We start from the raw sequence: 27,108 nt of genomic DNA on the forward strand, positions 1-27,108 counted from the left end.
ATACTTAGTGGGGCACCTTGGGCCATCTATTGCCAGGCAGAAGACAGTGACAGTGGAGAAACCAGAAATAAGCAACAGCTAAGAGAGCTATGAGTTTTAAGCTGTTGACATGTGAATATTCTCACATGATTAGTAAGGAGAGAGATTAATAAAGAACACCTCCCAAATCCCCCATTTCCCCCTGGATTTTCTGAATTATTTACCAAGCTGACATTTAAGCAAAAGAAACTATTGCAGTCAAACTGGCTGTGTCCTCTAAGAGCCTCTACTGACAAGATAGAATTCAATGGACACCACTTTCACACATTGGAGCATCTCTCAGCAAGAAAATCCTTATTTCCTTCATCTAGAATAAAGTACAGCCTCTTGCTAAGGGCCTAAAACTGCTCTGCCTGCACACACCCACCTCCAAGCAAGCCTAGAAAATTCTTCTCCATTTATTCCTCCAAACACCAATTTCACAGTGAGGCACCACTGCAGGGCAGAGCAGCAGAGGCCCATTCAAATGAAAATGCCACTTTAATACCTCAGCTACAGTATTTTTAGACAGTATCTGGGCTCTTCAGAAAATAAATCCTGTAAACATGTTCCTCCTGTACTGCTCAGAGGGAGGAAATCCTTGACAAAGAAATAAACCCATGCCTCACTGTGGAAGATTTTCTTCTCCTGCTCCACAGTGGGCATTTTCCAGTCCCAAGATCCCCTTTTAACTGGGGAATGTCCTGATACAATTAGCAGAAAGTTTAATCTTAGGGAGTCACAAGGAGACAGAGACAGCAGATCACATGTGCCAAGAGAGAAACAGAGAGAGAAACTGAGGGAGGCTCTGTGGGCTATTAATAAAAATTTTATGTGATTGCACACCAGCTGCTTGCTACAACAGCAGATTGTAACAGAATTATCTTAAGTTGACAATGGGAAATGACACCAAACTGGGAAAATCCCGGATTCTGAAGGTGTTTTAAATGTTTTTTCCCTTAATTAGCTTCCACTAAAGGCAGATCAATCAATTTACATATGGGTGACAACTGCCCAAAACATGAACTAGTGAAGATTCCTATGATTCACATACACGTGGATGTTAAAAAAAATCCTGCAGAGTGTATATAAAAATCTAAAGTTTTAAAGGAATGAAGGAATTAAGTTAAAGGACCATCTAATGTAATAACTTAAGTGAGCAAAATGGGGCAGTCTAATAGGGAAGAGAAGAAAACCTGGCAACATAGATTCTTTCAAGTACCAAGAATCAAGCAATCCAGTTATTTATGTGTTCTACTTATAGAGCTCAACACTACTCATCTAATGCTATTTCTGAAGTACTGTTAAGTGAGCAGGATTTCTTTTCTTAATTAAAAATCCCTTTGCATTCCAAGCTGCCAATCCAGCATTATTCATCAGAAATTTAATTAATGTAGTAGCCTCTAATAGTGAAGTTCATTTTGCTATTAGGTTTACTTTCCATTCTAGTATTTTTTTTTAATTTCCTGATCACTATGTTCCAAGCACCACCAGGTTTATCTCTTTAGGAGACCTCAACTTTATTTTAGCGTCCTTCATATTTTGTACTAATGGATCATGGGATTTTGCTGTTACCTTTTGACTGGCATCAAGTAAACTAACTTAGGATGCTGTTTGGCATTCATAACAGATAATTCACATCTCAGCATTAAAACTACCAAGTAAAATACAAACCACATCAATTTAATTTTCTCCATCCACAAGTTTCACACAGCAATATTTAGTCAACATTTATTTTATGGGTACTTATAATGGACAACAATTGCTACTTATTTGGCAGTCCATCGTAATCAATTTACTCTAACTGCAGGCTTCATTTGAGGATAAATTTGCCACTGCAATACAACAGCTGATTGAAAGCACATTGTTTTGACAATTGTTTATTTCAGATGAGTATGTGTTAAAATTTAAGGAGGAAGAACATGGTGACTTGAATCTGATCAGAATTCTGGGTCCTTCTCTTAAATGCAAAGAAATGTTCGTTGTATAGCCACAGCAAGTTAATCATCAGCATTTTGTGTGCATCTGATTTCATCCTGGCTGAAACAAGATGCACAGCCAGATGGGCAGAAAATATGGAGAACCCTTCTCCAAGCCATGGGCAGGGTGCAGAGAATGAAATAAGGTCCAATAATGAAATAAGATGTTAGTCATCTGCACCCCAAAATTTCACTGTCCATTATTCAACAGCTCCTTATTCGTGGGTGGTGATTGCTACACTTCCATGGCAAAAGCCTTCTCTTCCCAGTCACACCCTAAGCTGTTTTTCTCACCCAGGAAATAAACCACAAGCAGGTTGCTTTGCTGCTTTCCTGGTTTCAACAGTACCTTATTTTGTAATGCATTATATAATTATTGCTTCTTTCTGGCCCGTTCCCGTAATGATTAAAAAAATAAAAAAATTTCCAAAACAAGTTTATGATTCATTGCATGGAAAAAAAAAAAGAAAGTACGTAGAAAACAAGTGATTGTTTTCTAAGTGTTAAAGATCCTAACTGGTCTTTTTCCACAGCAAAATATTTTAAAACAAAGTTTGCTTTGAAGAAATACAAAACCAGCCCCCAGACATATGCATAGACATTTTAGTACCTGCACTCCCTGTGCTATTTTTTTCCAGTGCTTTCTGTGTCCTCTTGTAGGCTTGCTTGGTTTTTGGCTTGCATCAGCAGGATTAAAGCTTGTGGTAGTCTCCCCATAGCCAGCTAAATGTGACCAATCAATGCCTATAAAAATCAAATCTTAAGTGATTTGCATGCAAAATTTTGTGGAGGTACTAGACATATTACATTTTAAAGCAAATATGAATAAATGCAGAAAACAAATTGCAGATGTATCTTTCATATAAAGTTGGAGTACTGGGGAGACAAGATTTGAGAGAGCGTTATCCAGTGAATTCATATTTTAAGAGCTCTTGGATGCCGAAACAGCACTATGTGTTAATTAGGAGCTCTCTGTTGTTATTTTTGATCTTGACCTACCTGCAGTTAAATGCCAGGTAGACATCATATAACTGCAAGCAGTTGCAACTTCTGTTCCAGGTTTCACAGGTGTTTGGTTCATCTGATTTTGTATAAAAGCAAACAGAAAAGGATGTGAAAAAAAATTTAAAAGAGGGTCCTAGAATAAAGTAAGAGTTTGAAAGAACAATTTCATTTAAAAGTTTACGTGTATTTTGAGGTTAAACTAAAGCCCCAAATGCTGTTTGCTGCAGCAAGAGCTGCCTTTGCATGCAGGAAAGTAAAACTAAAGGCAGCCCAGCAAGCTGAGGCATGTTATTTCTTAGGAGCTGATTATGGTGATGCAGTGAGAGCAGCATTAATAGCTGAGCAGTTATTAATTCAGCTGCCCCTGCCTGCTGTGATGCTGAGCAAAGCTCCTGCCTGTAGCTCCAGACTCAGGAGCGTTTGCAGTGCCAGCAGCACATCAGAGCACCCCGGGACATCAGTGGTCTGCTGGCTCCAAGCCTGCATAACCCAGCTTTCCAGAGATGGAGGAGACACTTTTTAAGCAATTTAAATTTAGGGAATCAGCGTTTCTAAGTTACCAAGCACCCAGCCTGGGGACTCCCCTGCTGTTCCCTTTCCATGCTGTAACTCTTACCAGCTCCGAGACACGAGCCATTCCACAAGTGCTTGGGCTGAGATTTACCTGGGACTGAGAATTACAACCAGCACTCCCTGAATCCCTCTTGAGCACACAATTATTTCTTTTTGTTGCAGAATAGTTATGTCAGTGAAACAATACAACAACAGTAGTATTTAAAAATCAGTGCCTATATTCTCCTTACAGCCATTTTAAGAAAACAATTTCTTTTAAAAAATAAATTTCTTTTTAAAAATAAAACATTTTCTTTTAAAAAATAAAAGCCTGTCTCACTCTAATTTTTATATTTTCCAATTACAAGGGTATATAATTGTCCATTTACACATAAGTCTTATGGGCAGCATGCAGACAGGACTGTTTTCAATTTACTCAGTGGGATTTGTTTATCTGTTTGATTACTCTGATTTATATTAAATGCTTACTGCAGGCTTAATGTTTCATAAACAAGAAAATCTGTCTTTTCTGTAAAATAGCACACACATCATGTGCTCTCATACAGACAGCTTTCTATTATAAACTTCTCCATGCAGAGAAATCGATATTAGACTGAATTATTTTGATGACTTCAGGTAAAAGCTTTAGTTAAGAAGCTTCCAAAAATTCAGAGAAAATACCCTGGACTGTATAGTTATAAAAAATAATTTTGAAATAGACAACATGATAATAGACAACCTCATATTTTTATTATATCTACATTTAAAGTTCTTTAAAGCTTGCTACCTATGATTTATCTGTTGTGATACAAAGTTGCTTTTTCATAAAGTGCAGTTTGTGTAACACAAAGAAATACTTGGACTTTTGTTATGGAGTTATTCTGTACCAATTTAAAATATATTTTTCCAAGCACAAACAACCTGGAGAAGTCCTTTGAGAAAGAGGAATTCTCTCTTCCCTAAATGTCATTCAATTTACTAAGAAAAAATTTACTGTTTTGCTAAATTGTTCTCTTTCGTAGTTAGTATGTGCATGAATAATTCCAGCACGTCATAAAAGCCAGGTATTTACTCAGGGTATTTTCTGCCAGTAGACAGACAGACCCCAACAACTGCCCTTCAGCCTCACATTCTCCAAGCTTACTCAGAAGATAACCAGACACATCTGGAAAAGACAAGACAGTTAAATGACTCAGTGAAAATTATCAGATTTCCAAAAATTGTCTCCCTGATGTAATAAAAATATCTTTAAAAGAACAAATGAGTCATGTTGCTATAGCAGGGCAAGGTTTGCGTGGATTGCAGCTATGTGGTACAATCATGGAAAACTTTGTGGCAGGGGGATAATCACCCTCATGTAACCCATGCACGCAGGCTTTGCTGTCAGCTCAGCCTAGCTGCTCACACTCCAAGGCTTCCCTTGGCTTCTCTTGCCGTGAGCTACCACACTCAGAATTTGACAAATTCCTTTGCTGACACACACGTCATCTTTGGCCAGGATTATTCCACCCAGAAAGACTGATAGTGAAGCCACAGTGTGCTGCAATTCCTTTGGCACTTTCAAGTGCTTGCTTCTCTGATGCTGCACTTAATAAAGAAACACCTGTAGAGAGTGGTGTCAATCATTTAGAAGACAACACTTCCACCTTCTCCCATCAAGTATTATGGCTGAAAGGAAGAATATAAGATATTTCCACCTTTCTTTTGCAGGAGACATCACTTCTCACTGAAAACTAGGCTGCAGGCAGGAGGATTATGTCTATTTTCTCTGATAAATGTTTGGCTCTTGTTTTCTCTAAGACCTGAAATGACAGAGCACCAATTCACCATTAGACAGCAAACCCAAGAAATGTGTGCCTACAAAGAACCAGATCAAAACAGACTCTCACAAACCAGGAAGGATTCAGGGAGATCTCAGCTGAAGGCTGCGACTGCCAACAATCTAATTTCAGCTTTGAGAGAGATTAGATCTATGGCTTGTGTCCTTTAAATAATTTTGGTTCCTGTTGCTGAATATGCTCAGGAAGTCCAATGACAAATTTTACCAAGATCACGAGAGTTAAAAGTGTGATCAGATTTCTTACCATTGATGGGAAATACCACTTTTACTTTTCAACCAAAACTGAACAATAAGGGAATTTTTCTTTAGAGGCAGTAATAATTAATAAGGCAGAGGCTTACTCCTGAGCAAGTCTGTGTCAGATTTCCTGACATAAAGGAATGCATGCTAAAAACTCCTCTCCACTGAGCCAGAATCCTGACTGAAAGGGCAAATGGGCCTCTGAAGTCCAGAATGGTGTTTCTAACCAGGAATTTCAAGGAATGACTAGGGTAGAATTCCAAGCACAGAAAAAAGGGCCAGATTTAAGAATTACTTCTCTTGTCCTCTTTAATTCTGCCTTAAAGAACCAGACTGACTTCTAGCCCAATTGTCCATGTATTGCATGATGCTTAATGTCCAGATGTTCCTTTTTAATCTGAGACTTAGACTTCTCTCATTAGCCTCCAAGATTTTCAGTAATTTTGACAGCCCAATAGACTAAGAAATCCCAGGGCATGAATTAGGAATATAATTGTTAGTACTGGGACAGCTGTGTGCAAAATATGTGGGAAAATATCTTATAAAAGCATGTACCAACATCTCTTCATTCTGGAAGAAGCAGTGAATTGATTGCCTTGTTTGGAAACGCATCTTCTCTCAAAATCTGTAAAGCAGAGTGTTGAAAGTCAGGAGTGTCTCATTTGCCCCTTCATAATGTTCAGATGCTGAATGGCAAGAAAAAAAATCAACTTCTGCATGCAAAGTTCACCAGGCAAGACCTTACAGTCATAACAAAAGCATGACAAAAACCCGTATTCTTCCTTCATGTGTAGCTAACATTTACCTCACAAGATTTCATTTCATTGGAATGAGAAGCCTCCTTGCATGCACCTCTGATCAGTCTGAGGAGCGTTGCATCCTATTCTCATGATGACTGGAGTCTTCCTCTTTATGCCTTTGAGAGGGAAAAAAAGCCTTTCTGAACTTTGTCAGCTTTCCTGCAATATTTCTTTCCTTCTTCTATATCCACAATTAGTGGCAATTTCAGGTGAGAGGTCAAATAACATCACTAGAGTGTGCTCTCCTGATTATAATCCCATAGCTCTGTTAAAGCAGCAGAAAACACAACATCTGAGCACACACACAGCAGCAAATGTTGCATTGTCTGAACTAGCAAACAGCCATGTCTGGAAAGTAGGTGAACTGAGGCAGCACATTTCATCCTGAAAACATGACTTCTGTTTGTTAAAATGCAGTTAGTTCAGCATGACATGAAGTCAGTGGGAGGATTAACTCATCTCTATTTCTGTCCCCATGTTAATACAGAGCTGCAGTCAACATTTCAAATGTTACTTTCAAAGGAGACGTGACAAGCATAAAGAGGAACAACTAATGTTCTAATTTTTTCTTATTGATTTCACTCAGTTTGCTATGCCAGGCTGAGGCCTTGACTTTCAGAAGGAAAAAAAATTCTTCCATTAGGTGTCCAGAAATGTGTTTAGATGAGCAAAACAAACAACAAAATAGAAGGTCTTAAAAATTACTTTATCAAATAGATCTCACATTAATTGACCTGCAGACTTTGGTGTTGTCAAGAGATTACCTGCTCTGTGTACTGAACAATGTACAGATCACCATGCATGAACACTACAATTTGCTGATCTGTTAAAAAACAAACCCAAATCTAGATGTCAATCCAATTAAGTTTTGGATAAAAAGGTTGGTGTTCCAAAGATGTTTTGCCGTTTAAACTAGTGGTTGTGATAATTCTGTCTTTTCTTATACAATGTCAGAGATTTGAATAGATAAATTATGGAAAGAGGTGTCACAGTTGAATAGGCTTACTCTGAAAAAGGTTTACTCTGAAAAATATTTAAAGATATTATAATATGGGCTGAAGTGTGAGCTAATAATATGTACAAGGTATGTACTGAAAAGGAGAAAGAAACTTCTGAGCAGATGAAACTATCAAACAGTAAGAAATTGAAAATTCAGTTGCTGAATGCAGAGCTTGATTCTCAGAGTTTGTTTCTCAGAGCCTGCTGCATTTAGGGAAATAAGATATTTGTCACCTTCAGAAGAAATTTACACAAGAAATTCCCTGAAGTGGAAAGAAAGACACACACCTCCTCAGAACTAATTGGGGGGTTAGCTATGCAAACAAATTTCATTAGTTATCAGACTGTTCCGGATAATTAAGTCTCATGAGCCAGGGTGTAATCACTGTAAAATTCCCTCCCTCTCCCCACCTCTATGTATAACTTTGAATAGATTCCTCATGTGTCTCGTTCCTGTTTTACTTTAGCTCATCTGTCATACCACGCTGCAGAGAACAGCATGCAGAAGTGAGCTGTTATCTCCCAGACTGAATTGCTAGACCAAAACAAGTGACTGGAACTCCTGCTCTAGTGAACCTAAGCTCTGTGCACCTGACTATTTCTGTGCTCAGAGAGACTTCTCAGAGATAACTTAATTTGCCTCTATACACAGAGACTGGGAGCCACAGAAGAAAGTGGACAGAAGAGTGGTCTAGATTCCTGTAGGTGCAGGTCACCCACAGGTTTGGATGAATCCACAGAACTGCCAGCGGGCAGATCACTGCATCAGGCTTTTACCTGCCCCATGGGTGAGCTGTGCACAGTGCAAGGCTGCCAACCATTCCCTGGATCAGCACTGGGAAAAAAGAGCTTTGAATGAAAAGAGCTTTGCAGTCACTGAAAATAGCCCCAGTTTTCAGAAAAGAAGGTAGTGGAGAGAGCAAAAAACAACAACCACAGACTTGCATGGACAGCTAGGCAGGAGAACACCTGGAGATGTCCTAGGGTTCCTTTGGCCATCATCAAAGCAGCTGCACCCACAGCAAGCTGAAAAAACTTGTCTTGCATCTGCTAATGGGCTCAAGAGAAGGAGAATGTAGCCCTGAACTTTGGGTCTGCCATTTTCACATTTTTATTTGAAAATCCATAATTAAAAGTATGTACATCTGTGTACAAAGGGTCAGTTCCAGGAGATAAGCTACTGACAGCCAGGGTCCAATGTCTGTAATTCGCTTTTCTTAACAAATTACTTTCTGCAGTCTGAGAAGCTTCATGAGAAATTTAAATCCTTCTGGAGCTATTTCTCCAGAATGGATCTTGCTGCAAGTAACATGCTCAAGATTATTTTCTTCATCTTTTCTCTGTACTGACTTCTGGGTCAGCCTGAGGCTGTTACAAAGCAGTGTACACCCTTTCAGAGTGCATAAATTCATTTATGCACTCTGAAAAGGGTGGTTTTCCTTAAGAGTTTTCTTCTACACAAATTTATAAAGATGATGTCTTTTGTTGAAGCCCTCTGAGGGTTTCAGCAGTATTGCATTTATCATTTACCATGGTTCCCTTGGTGGTACTGTGTCATCACATAAGCATAAGACCCATACAGCAAAATACTTACAGATGCCAAAACAGAGCAAAGGAAGAAAACTGCCTCAAGGGAAGAAGGAAAGAGATATGAGAGAAGAAGATGAGGCAGTCTGGAAAATAGAACAGTGGGTGCACACAGCTTGCTGGAACTGGAAAGGTCGGCAACAGGTAGGACAGGTCGATTGTGCAAAGCAATCTGCAAACAGAGCCCTTATGGCTACTCCCATACAAATAAAACATTAGCTACCAAAGAACCATATTCTGGTTGCATCGAGCAGAAACGTGCCCCTTGTGCTGGCTATCTACCCCTGACCTCAATGACCCCTGAGTGGAAGACTGAGTTGATAGCTTGCACCTTGGTTCAGTTGCAGCCATCAGTCACAGCCATGGTTGATCACCAGAAGTTTATCAGCACCGCAAAGATTCTGTTTTTTCTGGAGTCTGTGAAAACTGCAGAGAGGATCTGGCATTCACAGGTCATAGTGCATTTGTGCTGTTAGAAACACATTGGCATATTATAACAATTCTGCTGCTCAGACAGAAGAGCAATGACAGCACTTTTCTTTCTCAGAAACAGACTGCAAATAATGAATCAGTAAGATGCAGTAACTCTGTAGTAAACATTAGAGATGGAACTTATTATTTATGAAGCACAATGGAACTTTTCTCAAGAAGACACAGCAGTGCTGACTCTCTCTAACACACTACTGTCATTTCCTTAGCTTATTTACTGCCATAGAAATTAATCTGCTGTTTTAAGGATAACAGCAGTTACTTTGGTGGTTTGGCAGTGGATCTAAATGTCAGGGATGGAAATCGTGACATTCTTAAAGTTTAAGATAGTAAATGTTTTATTCTATTATAGGCTGAAGATTAAAAAAACCTGTGGAAAATTCAGGTCACAAGAAGAAGCAAGTTTCTTCCAAATTTAGGGGACAGCTGCATTACAGGCTTTGATTCCTGCTTCTTTCTCTCCATGCTAGAAATTGAAAACTTATGAGTGATGTATCTATGTCCATACTTAATTGCAAATGACTTATTTTCCAGACATCCTTCTCTGTATCACTCCAGCTGTTATAAGGCAATGCAGTAAGTCAGTAGGTGGATTTTTTAAACTTGTCTTAGGTATCAGCAATTCTCTTCCTCCTATGTAATTCTGTCTTCTGTCCCTAGTGCAGGCATATTTAGACAGTTTTCCACACCCTTTGGTGCGTTCCAGAAAACAGAGCTTACTTTATAATAGATTAAACTGAACTTGCTTGGTGAAATAGGTGCAGAATCAGAACACAAGGGTATGCCTGCTTCAAATTCCAGCAGATTAATGATAAACAGTACACTGTTTAAGTGCAGCATGGAAAGTTCCAACCATTTCCAAAGTTCCAGAAAGAATGAATGATACCCCCACTGGAGGTTAACCACTCTACCTTAGGGATGACATACCATATCAGGTATTCAGTTATTATAGAGAAACTCCTTCCTTCACAAGTACCCACACTGCTGTTAATAATTCTGGAAAGATTTTCTTCTGTGTAAAATCTAGATTATGGTTTTTTCCCAGCTAAAGAGCAAGAACAATTTTATAAAAGAATCTGCCATACAAGGTGTTGATGTGTGGATAAAAGATTTGACTCTCTGACATGTCAGAATTTAATAACACGGCTGGAGAAGGTAAAGGCAGAAAATCTTTGAAGCACAGTGTTCTCATGGAGAATACACAAGGGGACAGTGAACAACTTCTAGGCAAACTTCTTCCTTGGCTCCCCAGACCTGCTCTGCTTCCTGCAGTGCCAGCCAGGTCACCTGCACCTCCATTTTTTATATTCATCTCTAGTCTCTGGCATATTTTTTCTTGGAAATCCATAACTCTCTTAGCAAGTCTCTTTCTGGAACCTTCTATCTCAACTGCCAGCATGTAGTCCCCCGCCAGACAATTTATCTTCCTTGGAATACAGTTGAAATTGCATTCTCATCTGTTCTAAAAATCAGACCTAATTATAGACTTAATTACCTAACTTTGAATTACAATAATGTTAATTAATTGTTAATTCTTATTCCATATAATCAGCTGGAATGGCAGTGGAAAAAACTCCTTTGTGTGGCATTTTGTAGCAATTAATTTGCTTTGGTGTTTAAGAACAAAGGCATTGGTTTGATGATGTTCTTGGTTTAAGACAACAAAGCAGGTGTGTTGTAATCAGCACCAACATGTACATGCATCTCTTGCTTTCTTCCTCTGCTGTTCTCCTGCCCCAGTGTCAGCCTGCTATTCACTAAAGAAATGTTTTATTGTACATGCAAAGTATTTAAGAGATGCCTAGCTAATTATCATTAGGTTTTGGAAAGTAATGTATGCTGCAAAATGTATGCTGCAAAAGTCTGTATACTTTTAGTGAGATTTTTGTCTTCTTTATGTCTAGGTTGAGGGCTTTTTCATCTAAGAAAATCAAAACATTTGTACAGAAGTAGTAACTATATTTCACATTAATTTACTATGTATGCTGAGGAGAACTATTAAATTTTAACTGTTATTACTACTCTAAATGCTCAAAAAAGAAGATGATTGTCTTCTTGGCTGGATGTGTTCAATATGAAATCAGAGCATGCTTCTAATTTATTTTTGCACATACCTTATACAGTTTTAGTAGCAGTTACATGTTTTTCAGTTCCTGATTTTCAAAATTTTCTGTTTTCTTTCATATGTAAATCATCTGGTAAGCACCTGGTGAGCAGGCAGTCCTTGGAAATCTGGGGTGATACTACGTGTGAAGTTTGGAGTTTCCTGGGCACCTAAAATTAAAACTCAACAGTCATTTGTACACAGTTAATTTTGTGCCAGGACTCACTAGACAGAGCTTTCCTCCCCTTCAGGTCATGATCCAAATCTCCAAGCTAAAGATAACAGCAGCTGATGCTGAAGATCGGATGAGATTTAATCAAAAGTGAAGACGAAAGTGTGTCCTGTTTCTATTCCATTGAAATTCAGTTCACTGCTATGAAAATCTGAAACCTACCAGAACAATAATAAAATCAAGCTGTTTCCCAGCAAATCCTTTGTTATCTAGTTGAGAACAGCACTCAAAATGACCTCTTACCTTGTACAGTGAAAGTACAAAGGTCCTATCAAAAAAACCAAAACATTCAATTAAAAAAAAAATCATTCAAGCTTATTCTCTAGGGAAACAAGGGATGGCAAGTCCAAACCTAGCAGTGGTTTCTCTCTGTGCTTAGTGATGCAACTCAGATACGAGTTTTTTGTTTACATGCAAGCCTCTGTGTTATTTATACACACCTTTGGATATCCCATCTGGTCTCCAGGCACCACTGCTGAAAAGCATCTATTGTCCCCTAGTCCTGCAACTTTTTTTTTTTCTTTTTTTAAAAATCAGATGTAAAGGGCCACGACAATCTCAACATGGCTTGAGAGGTAAAGAAAAAAACCCAATAAAATAAAATTATAAACCATGCTAGCTTCAACAATGTATTTTATATATCAGTGAGTGAACAGTCTCTAGTAAAGTGATTTCGTAACAGTCAGAGGTACCCTGCTCTAAAATGTAAAACACACTATGTCATTAAGGAGTCCTGCTTTAGTGAATCTGAAAGAATTAAACCAGTTTATGGATAGACAAAAGAATTCTTTAGAAGGAGTGGCAAATTCTGATGGATTACATGAACAGCTTACAAAGGAGGAAATAAAGTAATCTTAATATTTCTCCCTGCTTCACAGGCTTTCAGTACTTAGCTCAAAACAAACCATTCAAAGAGTTTTCTGGCTAGGCAAATTAATACAACAGTACACACACACACACACACACACACACATATATATATATAACAGTCACCAGTTCTTTCTTAAAGCCACTGCTTTACTCCTTTTGCAGAACTGTGAAGATAAATATCAACCAGTTTGTGCCACAGTGCTGCTAAGCACAGGAGATAGCTTCAGGGAGAAACAGCACGAGCAAGGATTATCCAGAGCCATGGGAAGTGGACCCAATGATTGAGAAGGGACAGCAGCCTGGGCTTCCAGAGAAGGAGGCAGCAGGGCTGTGAGGTTTTTGCCATAAGATTCACAAACTGCCTAAAATTTCAAGAACTACATCTAACAAACACAAACCAAGTGCCTCTAGATCATCTCAATCACAAACAGAATGAGCTCGACCCCAGGAACACCCAGACTTCGCACTTCTGGTGATGGAGAAATTGTTATTATTTAAGATATAGTGTGGGGCACTGTTAAAATCAGCACAAGGAAAACAGAAATCTAGCTCTCTGGTAAAATATCTCTCACCCTAATTTCTGGAATCTTTAAAATGTCCCCAAGTACCTGAACTGGATCATAGAATCACTTAGCTGGAAAGGATCCTCAAGATCAAGTCCAAATGTAAACCTACCACTGCCAAGTCCTGCACTATACCATGTCCCTAAGTGCCACATCTACATGTCTGTTAATACCTCCAGGGATGGTGACTCAATCATTTCCCTGAGCAGCCTGTTCCAATGGCTGACAGCACAAATAACTCCATTCACACCATCCCCAGGCTCAGCCATCCAGTCAGTGTTTGCCCAGTAAACACTTCTCCAAGCCATGGACAGCCTGCTTCTCCAGGAGGACACTGGAGAAAATGCTGAAAATGAGAAATGCTGTTAAAAGCTTTACCAAAGTCATGGTAGACAACATCCACAACCTTTCCCTCATCCACTGAACAGGTCATTTTGTCATAGGAGATCAGGTTGGTGAAGCAGCACCTCCCTTTCCCAATCCGTGCTGGCTGGGCTGATCCCCTGGCTGCCCTGTTCCTGCTGTGTGATCTCACTTAGGACAATCTGCTCCATGACCTTCCCTGGCACTGAGGGCAGGCTGACAAACTCCTGGTTCCCCAAATCCTCCTTCCAACCCATTCTGTAGATGGGTGACACATTTTGCAGAATTCCAGCCAGCAGAGACCTCCCTGTTTAGCCAGGACTGCTAGTAAACATTTGAGAGATGCTTCAGCTTTCTGCTGTGTGGTCAGTTGTTTTCTGTGCCTTCTTCACAGTTTGATTACTTGAAAGATGTGAGGCAGTCCCAAGAGACCTGAGACACATGAACAACAAAGGGCTTCCTCACTGATATTTCACATTATCACTGGAAGCCAAAGGCAGCATTTTAAGATCTAGTAGGAGCTGATATCCTAATCTTTTTAGTCTCTTGGCACCTCTGTGGGCAGTTTCAGCACTCTTTTTATTTCAGAAATCTAGATTCTCTGCATATTAGCAATAAAACAGTTGCTAAAAGGAGGATAGACAGAAACTCACAAAAATTTAACTCTATCTGAGGAAGTTGACTCCTCACAGCCTTCAAAAAAGTTGAAGATTTCTTTCAAGTCCAAATATGCTTCTATTGTAAAAAGGTCTGTTTGTACAAGGATTTCAGAGATAACACAAATTCTTAGGACTTCATGGTGAGGTGAGTCAAGGTTTTCTGGGATTGTCGTAAAAACTGATTACACATTGCCAGATAAGAAATTCCTCAAATTATTTAAACAGCTGACACATAAATGACCTCCTACTAAAATGACCTCTTACTTTAAAAGTGGTGGTCAGTACTAAAATAATCTTTATGCATACACTTTGCTGCTGACATAAATCTACATCTGAAACAAAACTTGTGCAATTGAGCATCTTTGGAATGTCCTTCAGAATACTAATGAAAACATTTTTATGTGCAGATATAATTCAAAATTTTGTAAAAACATCATTGTGTTTATAAATGTTTTGGTAAACTAGGTCACTACTACTTTCAGTACATTGAAACTAATTTTAACTGGGAAAAAAAAGGAAATTGAGCAAGAAGAAATTAGATATTGTTCTCACATGGTTGAAAGCCTACAAAAAGGCCATCTTTACATTTCATGCTGTTCTTGACAGGGGCACCTACTCCAGAAAACTTACCTAGCAGTTACATACTTCAAGCAAAGAAAATTGCAATCTCTAGTTGTTTAATCTCTTTTCACTTATGAAACTCCAGCCAAGCATTCTAAATTACCACAAAAATAATGGCAAACCACATGAAAACAATTATTTTTAATACCACAAGAACTTCAGAAGAAATCCCTAAAACTTCTAGAGTCAAAAGAACGCATTCTAGAACTTTTAATTAGAACTTGTGGTTGCTATGGGAAAAAAATTGTCACAACAATGCCACATCTTTCTGTATTTAATTAATCTAAAAACTGAAAAAAAACCCAACCTCAAAACAAACACTCCCCACCCTCTCAGTGTTTAGGTATGCAAGAATCCAGAGTTCTTATGTCACTGAGTTCTCCACAGAGTTACTTTTTTCCTGTCCTAATGTCACTTTCTGCCACCAGTTAGGCAAACTCTTGTCTCAGTGAAGCGTTATAGCTATTCACGAGGGGGGTTTTGGTTGGTTGGTTTTTTGTTTGTTTTGCTTGTTGATATTTTAGAGCTGTCATTTCCTTTGGTATTGATGTCACAATTCTGAAATTAAAAGTAAATTATCAATTATCATCCATGTTCAGTTTGATTTGAATGGTACACACAGACAGACACTACTGAGCTGGACATAGTGCACACCCACAGGAGGACAATTACCACATTAGGTAGCTTAAAAATTAAACTGGACTCATGCTTAGAAAAGCACAGAGAAAAACAATGGCTTAGCCTATGCCTAAAGCAGTCCCAATACCATGTATTTTCTTAGATGAGATATGATAGATTTATCTGTAATCTATGTTAGATTTATCTGTAAGTTGAGTATTACACAACTATTGCAGGTTTTACTTGGTTAAATGTCTATTATTTAACCAAAAAAAAAAGTTTAAAACCTCTTCAATTGGACAAATTATTCTCACAAAAGACAACTCTTCATCCTTCCACAGCTCCAAAATACTGTGGTGAGGTAGGTACACGGGAAGGCTGCTTTCTCACTCAAAGATTGCTTCACAGATTCTTCAGGGTGTCTCTCTTAGCCAAGAGTATTTGCTCCCAGCTATCATTGCACCTGTCTCATCACTCCTGTTTGAGCAACAGATGCAGTGTTGCAATGACTCTCTTCAAATGCAATCAGGGCAGGTTTCTCTCAGGCCTCCCCCAGTGTTGTACTTGTACACACACATCGAAACACCAACATTAAAGCAGAAATGTTGAAGTCTCAGCAGGGGAATTCAGAAGCCTGCCCCTGTTCATCCTGTAGTCGAAATCTGAAAGGCTTTAACAAACATGGTTTAAAAAGCAGCAGATGGTCTTTACCTGTCTGTCTCTCCACATACAGAGATTGTACATGGGCACTCACACACACAGGAATTATGCATTTCCTTTAAAAGGAGGTCCAAGAAGTAAAATTCCCTTTCTAAATGCATTAAGGAATATTAAAGTTTTGAAGCATTATTTCCTTTAGAGTTTGCCTATGAGAATTACACAGTCAGAGATCACCTGCTTATACTTTATGGCTTAAAGAAATCCAGGCACTCCTTGATAATGAATAAAATAGAGATAATGCTACACAAAGAATGCTATTCAAATGCAGGTGAAAAAGACTCCTTTCTTCTGACTTTCTTTCATCTCTTCTACCCTCCACAATAGGGATGGTCTTCAAAATTACAGATGTCTTCCTGCAATTGCTTAAATCTAGTCTTTGGCTAAAGTGCCTCTCTCAGCTCAGACTACACTTAAAATTTAAGCCATTTGAATATTTGAGACAGCCTTGACAGATAAATTTCAATAATCACTTCTATGAGTATTATCCACTTCAGTAAGAGGGCCTCGACGCTCTGTGGCATCTGTCTGCAGCTGCCAGAGAGCACACAAATGCATATGGATAGCAGCCAAGGAGGTACCTTAGAGCATTGTTTCAGATAACTTCACATATCCAGAAATGTTTCTTCTGCTCCAGCCTGGGAGTCACCCAGAATCGTTAGCCCTCGTTATGAGCTTGAGTAAGACACCACCTGCGTTGAAGATGGTGATAGTTATAGTAGGTTCAAAATATGAATGGACAGAGAAAAGACTCTAAACCCACCTGAAAAAGCTGTAATTCCTCTCTATTTATCAACAGGTAAATGCAAGGTATTAAAACATCTGATGAATTTCCCTGGGCGCAGCCAATTAACTTCTGAATTGACTCCACAATAACTGCAAATTAGTTCACTCTCTAAATACTCTTGGGGGTGGGGGTGGAATTGGAATGTTACTTTCATTTGAATCGGTGCATTGTTTGTATTTTAAAAGAATAGTAAAGGTGCTGTAGAATTCTTTCCTACTATCCTAGAATGAGCAAGTAACATATTGCACAATATTGGATTGAAATTCACACTGTAAGTCCAAAAGTTTCAAACTTCAGAAGAGTGTAAGAAGAGTTCTTTTTCTGATCAACCCAGGAATCAGTTCCTGTTCTCCAGGAAAGGAGAAGGAAACAGCATGTTGCTGTCTGTAGAAACCTCCAGAAAATCAGCGCATGCTGCTAACGCAGACTGGGACGTGACACAGCAAGTGTAAGCACCTGCACAAACAAATAGCCTCCTCAGATATATGTAAGCTTATCATTTATTTGGCAGAGAAGAAATTAAAAGTGTACCAAAGCTGCAAAATGAAACATAATAATTTCTTAAAATAGAAAACTGAAACAGGGATTAATTGATGGCTAGGCCAATGGAGAGTATCCTTCAATTTATCAGATTCCTGCAGATTGAAGATTACGTGCTGTAATACACGTCACACAGACAATGAAAAAATCATTGAACTGCAGAAGAGATCTGTTGCTTTAACAATTCACTCTTCATACAACAGTGAGCAGAAATAAAAACGTTCACGGCTGCCCTTTCTTCCTGTTTAGGTCTAGGACACAAGAAAAGCTTCCAAAGTATAAAAGGGAATCTTGTCTTGTTCTCTTATCTTTTAAGGAGATAAATAGTGGCATTCATTAACGTCACATGAATCACTTTCCTTAATACAGGTACAGAACAAACAGAAATGTCCGTCATTTTCCAGCTACTTATTGTCTCATAATGACACACATGTTTAACTTGCCAGGTAGGGCCATTATTATGGAGAAAGGGAAGAACAGTATGGTTACTGTAGCTGAATAATTATGTACCACAACACCTACAAGTTGAAACAAAATTGACGTAAAAGTGAAGGAGCACAAACAGAGTTCAGGCAAACAGTGATGGTTTTTCACTGATAAAGATGAAAGATGCAGATTTTGTAAAGTAAACATGCAGAGCAGCCTGTAGCTTCCAGTGAGTGATTTTCACCCCAGTTCAATCAACACGTGATTTCACCCAGATCCTAAGTTTCTGTGTTTCTTGGACATGTTTCTACACATCTGCTACCATGAACATCCTCCTGATTCACTCAAGCATGACTACACAGAAAGAAATCCCAAGTTTAAAGTTCAAACCTTATGCTTAACTAAAGAACATGCTGAAAGATACTTTCAGCTTATCAGTTTTTTCCCTGTTTAATCTATTATGGATGTAACTGCTATACTGGCTTAGAGGAATCTGCTTTCTATGCCTTCAACATTTTTGGGACAAACAGAATGGAACATCACTGCATATGAGTCAGCAGTGGGCCCTGGCAGCCAGTAGAGCCAACTGTATCCTGAGGTGCAGGATACAGCATCAAGCAGGAATTACAGAAATTTTATTTTTAGTAGATTGCAGGAAAAAAAATGCCCAAAAGTCAAATATTGTGACATTGTAATTAGGGATTAAAGTGTGACACACAATTCAATATTTGCCAACAATGACAAAGTACAAAATAGCTTTTTTTTCACCAATCATGCCTCCTGCAATGGAAAATGATACAAAGATAGTATGTATCTTAAAGGCACACATTTCCAGCTCATGTTAGTATACTCCATTTTTATGTTTTATAAAAAATTATTCACGAAAATAGATGTCTTCATTGTATTTCTTGCTTTGGTATGTAAAGAATAGGCTGTCAGAAGACATTTGAAAGAATAAAATAGAGAAAGCTAAATTTTTAATCTGAAAAAATTTACTTTGAGGAAAATTTGCTTCAAAAGCAAGCATACCCATTACCAATTATTCACTTTTTGGCAATTTACCCATTGTTCCTATCCCAAATCATCAAGAAGGTACTGAATATTTAATCTGTATGGGCACATATTTGTTGTCTTACTTCTGCTGAAGTGCTAGATGTTGCCAAAGGGTACATTTCCTCTGAATTAAGGAGATCTGACTGCTACCACCCATCTGAACTCCACACATTTCCTTCACAGGCTGATGACTGACACATTATATCTGCTTCAAATAACAATGCTGGCAAAGCAGGCAGGTGCAAAGAAACTGCAATTCAACCTTGTGTTAGCCTTGCCCGGTTCCGAAGCTCCAAAGGTTTATTTAACCTGCAAAAGCTGCCCTGCGTGCTGGGACAGCACAGCGGATGAGAGCACCCATGCGGGTGAGACGGGACACAAATCCCATCCCATCCCATCCTTGTATGCAACAGCGCCTTCCAGCGGCTCCGAGGGCGCAGGAAAAGCCCTGGCTCGCAAGAAGGGATGGCAGCACACGCAGAACTGCAGCGACACAGGGCAGCCGTGCAGCCCTCACCTGCGGGAGCGCCACCTGGGCTGCCGGAACAATTTATGATAGAAGAAGCAGCTAAAGAAGCAAACTCATTTATCAAAAACTCTCACGTCAGTTTAAAGTAAAGGCTGTCTTGCAAGTAGCTGTTTACTTGTTGAGTTGCTGCCATAATTAATTCCTACAAATCATTAGGAAAAAGCAATTGCACAAACCAGAATAAGACAAACTCCCATAATTCTATTGACAATTTATATTCTCATGAGGTCCTGTAAACACAGTTATTTCATAATATTTACATGCAATATGTGGTTCCATATTTATATGTAAGAAAGATACCAATCTAATTCTGTTAAAGATCAGGCCACTGCACTTGAGCCTCCAAGTTACATTTCAATATACACTGATGATGAAACACTTTCTACTTACATCTACATTCCATCCATGCAAAGAACAGCATTAATCAGCAACTATTCAGTGTGCAAAATTTGACCTTTCATACTGGGACCTCTCTGAGAATACTGCACAATTAAGTTCTGTTTTTTTCAATTCTTAAAGGAGGCTTTTAAGAAAGACTGGAAAAATTTTTAGCAGGGCCTGGTGCAATAGGAGAAGGGGTGATAGTTTTAAACTGAAAGCGGGTAGATTCAAACTAGATATAAGGAAGATTTTTATAGCAAGGGTGGTAAGACAGTACAGGTTGCCCAGAGAGGCAGAAGATCCCTTATCTCTGGAAACATTCAAGGTCAGGGTGAGTGGGGCTCAGAAGGCATCGCTGGTCATTGCAGGAGAAGCTGGACTAGACAACCTTTAAGTTTCTTGCAACCCAAATTATTCTATAATTCCCTTTTATATTTCATGAAGTTTTATTGAGGTTTTTTTTACAGATGAGATTGACTCTCCTATGCAAACATGTGCCATTGGTACTATGTGTTTAAAGAAACGTGGTATGTTAACTTTTAGCTTTACAGTACGAAACCTGGTTATTATAGAAGACTAAAATCATGAGTGTTTCACATTAATTAATAAATTAAATATTTTTAACTGTCCGTCTTCAGCTATTTACTCCTCTATACAGAAAAACAACCCTAAGTATATAATAGTTATCTATATTGCCAAAACAGGAAGCAATCTTCACTGAGTTTAATTTAAGGCCAGTCGCATTGGATTCTCTATATTGGCTTTCAAGGTCTCCAGAAACTTTGAAGCCAGTTCATCATCCACCACCCGACCATCACTCGAGAGAGTCACTGTCATGAGCTGATGCTGCTCAAGTTTCTCATTCCCTTCTTCATCTTCCACAATCTTGAGCGCTGGTCTTGCTCGGCCCACAGCAAGGATGCAGGCCTGAGGAGGGTTTATGACTGCTGTGAAATCACTGATGCCAAACATGCCCAGATTGGAAATACTGAATAAAACAGAAAAGAGTTTCAGTAACATCAGAAATTACATATCACCTCCAGGAAATAATCTATATACAAGAACTGCTATAATTTAAATTTCCTCCAAGGCAAAACCCATTAAGTTAAAAATAGATCTGAACTGTTTTCAGTTGAGCACACTCAGACTCTCAAGGATTTGGGATTTTTGCAATTAAAAGTTATGCACCTTTATAAAGTCTCATTTCTTTACTGCAATGTATTCTTGCACTGCACACAATGAAGCCAGAAAGTAAGCCAGCAAAGCAATGTCTTTAAATATATTTTGCCTGTCTCTGTTCCAAGCCAAATGTCTTTTAGACTGAACATCACAACTGCAGGTTACAATGGCTGCTGGTATCCACTAAGCAATAAAATTTGGGCATCTAGGTCTCACAAGTATCACATGAAAACATTTCTGCCTGTGTCACCACTGTCAAGTGGTACATTAGGAAAGGCTTGAATTCTTCTGTGACAAGTTGTCTATGGAGAAAGCTGGCCCACCATCTCCTCCTTTCTAGTTACGGTTACAGCAAAGAGTGGAAAGAGGATTAAATGGTACAGTCCCACCATCAAATGGCACCACTGCCATGTTCACCACACACCAAGTCCTGAAGTGTCACATCCACCTGCTTTTTGAACACTTCCAGGGATGATGATTCAACCACTTCCCTGGACAATTTGTTACAATGCTTGACAGTCCATTTCATGAAGAATTTTTTCCTAATATCCTATCTAAACTTCCCTTGGTGCAACTTGAGGCCATTTCCTCTCCTCCTGTTACTACCGCGGAGAAGAGGCCAACCCACACCTCACTACAACTACACTTCTTTTAGGCAGAAAGAGTGAAGAGAGGTATGGTCCCTCCTGACTTAACAATTCTAGTTCCTTCAGCTGTTCCTCACAAGACCTGTGCTCCAGACCCTTCACCAGCTCCACTGCCCTACTCTGGACACACTCCAGGACCTCAATGTCTTTCTTGTGGGGATGGAACCAAAACTGAACACAGGTCTCAAGGTGTGGCCTCACCAGTGCCAAGTACAGATGAAATGAACCTGTAGCAGGGTAATTGTTTCCCCCTGATACAAGACACTCAATCTAGGTTTGACCCTCAGAACCATCACAAGGGGTTTCAATCTAAACAGAGTAAGATTTTAAAAGCAATGCATTAGAAGACAGTGAAATAGTTGAGGATAAAACAGTTCTGAACCCATGGTGCATGTATTAAATGATGCTAGAGTTTTACCTAAAAGATCCTCCCTGGTACTCTTCTGGTAACAATTTTCCATCTCTGGCCTTCTTTGCTAGAGCCTACAGAAAATGAAAGAAAACAGGCAGAGAAAAGAAAAAAATTAGTGTGTTGTAATAGACCAATTCTTTTTATTTCAGTAAGACATTTTTAAGTACCACAGAGACATTAGGTAAGCAAAAGTCACTTGCTTTTGGATTTAGAGAAGCACCTCAGCAACACTGTTGTTCTATCTGCAATGATTTGGCAAAGAGACTAGGACGCAAAACTTCATTTTCCCACCAATATTGGCTGTTCAATAAAAGCTGTTCTCTCACCTTCCAAATATTGTTCCTGTTTTTACAATGAAACCACCATTCTCTCTGGTGGTTTTAGATTATCTAGCAAAATACTGATGAGATAAATTAATAGTATTCCTAACATATTTGTTTAAAGAAACTAACATGTACCATTTCAGACCTTTCCACCAGACTGAATGAATATATTTCTCCCAGCTAAACATTCAACCACCTTTAGAAGGGTGCCTTTAAGGTCACTTCTTCTGTGATCTCCATTTCATTTGTGAGACTTTACTTTAAAATTCAACAGAAGAAAGCTTCAAATACAGCCCAAGTTCGTACTATGTTCCAAGATACGATCACAGAGCTGTACAAAATTCTAAAATTCGTAATAAGCATGTAAAAGTTACAAAGATAAACTAAGCTTTAGTTTAGGTTTTTTTTCATCTCTGAATAATTGGTGAAGACAATAGCCATGGGAACAGTATTCACACAACAGGATCAATAGAAGCGTGATGCGTTTGTGCAATTGCATTATTTGAATGATGACAATCCAGTGCCAGGATGCACATGACCTGGAAAGAAGTCAACATTAACATGCAGCAGAAGGGGACAGATAAGCAATTACACAAAGACAGTGCCTGCCAAACTACAAGGGAGACTGACAGAGAAGCATCTGCAGTTCCGGTGTGTGCACATCATTTATTTCAGTGATTCAGTGAGGAAGCTGAAAAGTAAAATGATGATAGTGTGGACACCTATGTCACACACATTCCAGCTGAAAGGCAAGGGGAATGCTCACTATCATGGCCCCATTGAACGTAGCACAAGCTGCATTTCCATTGATCTGTGGTAAGAGAGGTTTGCAATACTGCACACTATTACAGGTATTGGGGATTATAATGAAAGCACAACACTGAACAATGCTTCTCTTCTTGTCATTCTATCACTAACCTCACAACAACCTCAACTGACCTTCCTCCTCAACTGGCTACTAGTGTAAGGAATTGCTTTCACAACACATTCAGCATAAAGTAAGCAATATGGACTGGAAAAAAAATCTTAAAAGACACCCATTGATGAATGTTTTGTGGTATAACCCATCTTTTTCTGCCACAACTTTTTGGCTGTTCCCCTCCATCAACACAGACTACTATGGCTTCTATAGTTTCACACAAAAGGCAAAAATTTATGAAGTGCAGTACTGTCTAGTTTGGGGACACTTTTATGTCCTAGGACTGCATTCCTCAGATGCTGTAGGTCTTTGATTAGCACTCGTTAAATGACAAAAAATGGCCTGTCTTGGGACACTTCATCATTCATTCTACTTTTGCCTGCCAAGAACCACTCCTTTATCTGGTAACAACTGCCACATATCACTCTGACTGGCACCTGGTCTATGCAAAATACTGCTCATTAGTCTGAGGAGTTTAATGTTACATCCTTAATTGAACTGCATATCGGAAAAAAAATGCAGACAGAAATATGTTCCATAATATAACTGCAAAGAGTAGAAAACGCAGACACAAGACATTTTCTGGGAAAGGGAAAAAACACAAAAAAACCAAAATCTCAAACCCCAAGATTGGGAATACTAATGAAACTAGCATTAAGTAGCATTCTTTTGAGGATTAAAGAATTTCAATTATATTAAACTGCAAAAGTCTGTACAGGTTTATTTTTCAAGCAGTCTAGCCACCATTCAACTAAATAACACAATATTATTGTTGATGAAAAATGCAGTTGCAAAATTAACAACAATTTTGAAGGGTAAGTAATGCTGAAACCGCTTTAGTTCCACTGCCTTTGTTATTACTGATGTGTATCTGGGTCACGCTATGTTTTCTGCTACAGAAAACCATACAGCTGCTCCATTCCTCAGCCTGCTGTACATTTCAGACCCACCTTTGCAGAGGCAGCAATTTCCTTTATTCCCTTGGCAGCAACATCTTTTATGATTGGCGTAATGAGCCCTCGGTCCGTTGCCACGGCAATGGAGATGTCAATGGACTGCAGCCGCCTGCAGGCTTCCCCATCCCACGTTACATTCACATCTGGCATTTGCTAAAACACAGACAGACAAAAAAAAGACAGCTGTTAGAAGAATAACAGTGCAATCAGTTATTAAGAAAAAGGAAATTCCTTTAAGACACATAGCTACCTAAAGGCACCCACCAAGCGAATTAGCTTGCTGATTTTATTAATTTTTACTTCATCAAAAAGAAGGAAATGTGTGCACCAGAAACTAAAAATGGCAGGACAGACAGAAGTTTGTTTGGTGTTGCTAGGGAAAAAACCCCACATTACTTCAAATGTAACTAAAATTTCTTCACTGATACCACCTAATGATGGCCAGCACGTAAACCCTCAAAGCAATGCAACTTCTCCCACAAAATAAATCACAGGATGCTGGATCTTAAAGCATGGAAATGGACATCCTACTATACCCACATGTTTTTCACTGATTTCTCAAGCATGATTCCCAACAAATAATTTATGTTGCAGGTACACTCACTGTTATTCAGATGTTCTCCTAAAATGCATCAGATTATTTTTGTGGGTGGACTAAGTTAAAATTGAGATGTTCACTGATAATTTCATTTAGTTTTTTGAGTTTAATGAAATGAAAAAGGTATTCCAGAAAAATTACAGGAGGGACACAATATCAAAAGTGACTGTCTATCTAAAGTAACTGCACTCCTAGGAAGAAGTGGTATGACAGTACTCTGTGTTTCTATTCTTCAACACCAGCATGTACAGGGGAAAAAAAAAAAAAAAAGAAGGAAAGAGAAAAGAAGAAAAAAGTATGTAGTATTCTTCTTTGCAAGCTAAATAAACTTCTAGAAGTCCTAAGGTTTACACAGTTTTAAGATGCTCTCAAGCAGGTGCTGTGCAACTCAAACTCTTATATAAAAAAGGTATTCAAAAGAGACTGTAGGGACAGAATTTGTCACTTCATAAATGAAAGGACAGCTGCTATAGGAGGTTTTGCTACAAAGCCCAGCCACTTGAGGATATCAGCCTGGAAGTTTTACTTCCTTTCTGCACCCTTCTCCCTCCTTGTACCAGAAAGAAGAATGGTTCTACTGGGCAGTCACCTGGTGAGCCCACTGGCACATTCATAAAATCTTGCCTGTCAAATATCTAGACCAAGCTGAAACACAGAAGCCATAACTGAAGTTGTGATATCCTAAGTGAAGGAGAAATTTAGCATGTTCAAGAACCAATACAAACAGTATCTTGAGGTGTGTCATAACCTGTCAAACCAGCTGCAGTCAGCTCATTAGAGCTAGAACAACACATTTTCCATTGTTCAGAAATAAAGTAGTAACAAAATATTCCCTGAAGAGCACTCAGAAAAGAGTCAATGAAACTGCCTTGAATTTAAACTTGAAGATGTATTCACACCACCCAGCTTCAGGGAGGAGAGGTAGAGGTGGAAGTGGGTTTTCTTTTTTTTAAAGCAGTTGCCCACATCTTTCCCTAAAATACTGACAGAAAGTAGAGGAGATGTGAGCTTGATCATGAACTTGTTTCCTGATATACTGAGTTAAATCTGTTGGGTCTTGTTTAATGTATTATTTTAATAGTCAAACAAATGCTAGCTTAGATTTCTAACAAAGCAAGAGGATAGAAGAATTTTATTGATTACTTCCATATCAACACAATTTTATTATCAGCTCAAAAGCTAACAGCCCCCTCAGAAGACAAAACACAAAACCTCTTGCTCTCTGTCTCCTGTTCCTTTTACCTGCTCTCTGGTGCAGAGATAAGTTATCCAATACTCCCAGCAGTTTATGGTAAACTTTGGGTATCACTATTTCCTCACAAAAGGTTTCATTAGACCACTAAGAAAGCTTCTTGTTATGTACACATCTAACAAAAGCACAGCACATATTTAGCTCCTCCTTTTGGTTTTGGTATTAACTCGCAGGTTTTTTTCCAGTCTAAATAAGGCCTCCAATTTCTCTCAGGCACTTGCTTATGAAACTGTTTAGAATCCTGTCTATTTCCTGTCCAAATTATACATTGAGCTATACCTCTTCAAATTATACATTAATATTTAGTACATGTTCAGCTAGAAATCTGTTAAGTCTTTTCCAGTCCAGTGTTCTCTCAATTCCATACATCCATAGGAACAGGAACACTCCTCCAACTTAAACATAAATTCCTCTCAACCTTTTAACAGTTTGAATTATCCTCACAAATGAGAAAACCAGCTCTCACATCCTTTCCAATGTTTTTATATTATTGTGAGGTAATCCAGGCCATGAGAATTCCTAGCAATGAGCAGAGTGGTTGCCAGAAGAATTTTTATTTCCAAGCAGGTATCACTCAATGCGCCATCAGAATACACCTGAGGTAATAACAAGGTTTGTGTGAGACTTAGATAAAGACTTGCTTATAACTAAAAGAAATAAGATGTACCTAAGATTAAATTAATGATCTTGGCAATGGCTGTAGCCTGCTGACTAAACAACTACTATGATTTGCAGATGTTAACTGCAGTAAGTGGATCTCCACTAAGAAGTTCTCATTTTTATAGTTCACAGTATAGACAGTGAAACCTGGAAACCTTAAAAAACCTGACAATAAGTAATACAGAATTAC

General features: G+C 38.7%; 1 protein-coding gene across 2 annotated transcripts in view; it reads right to left on the reverse strand.

Annotated features, from left to right (window-relative positions):
* Positions 1-17,520: 17,520 nt before the first annotated feature.
* The window catches only part of PDHX (pyruvate dehydrogenase complex component X), a 35,924-nt gene continuing 26,336 nt past the window's right edge, over positions 17,521-27,108 (reverse strand). For both annotated transcript variants that reach the window (XM_074543232.1, XM_005480158.4), the window contains exons 9-11: positions 24,403-24,561; positions 22,217-22,281; positions 17,521-20,960 (exon numbers count right to left, since the gene is read on the reverse strand). In XM_074543232.1, the coding sequence (XP_074399333.1) occupies positions 20,696-20,960; positions 22,217-22,281; positions 24,403-24,561 (489 nt within the window). In that variant the 3' untranslated portion in view covers positions 17,521-20,695. The remainder of the gene's footprint in view (positions 20,961-22,216; positions 22,282-24,402; positions 24,562-27,108) is intronic.

This window comes from Zonotrichia albicollis, chromosome 6 (genome assembly GCF_047830755.1).
Source record: "Zonotrichia albicollis isolate bZonAlb1 chromosome 6, bZonAlb1.hap1, whole genome shotgun sequence".
Classification (NCBI taxonomy): Eukaryota; Metazoa; Chordata; class Aves; order Passeriformes; family Passerellidae; genus Zonotrichia; species Zonotrichia albicollis.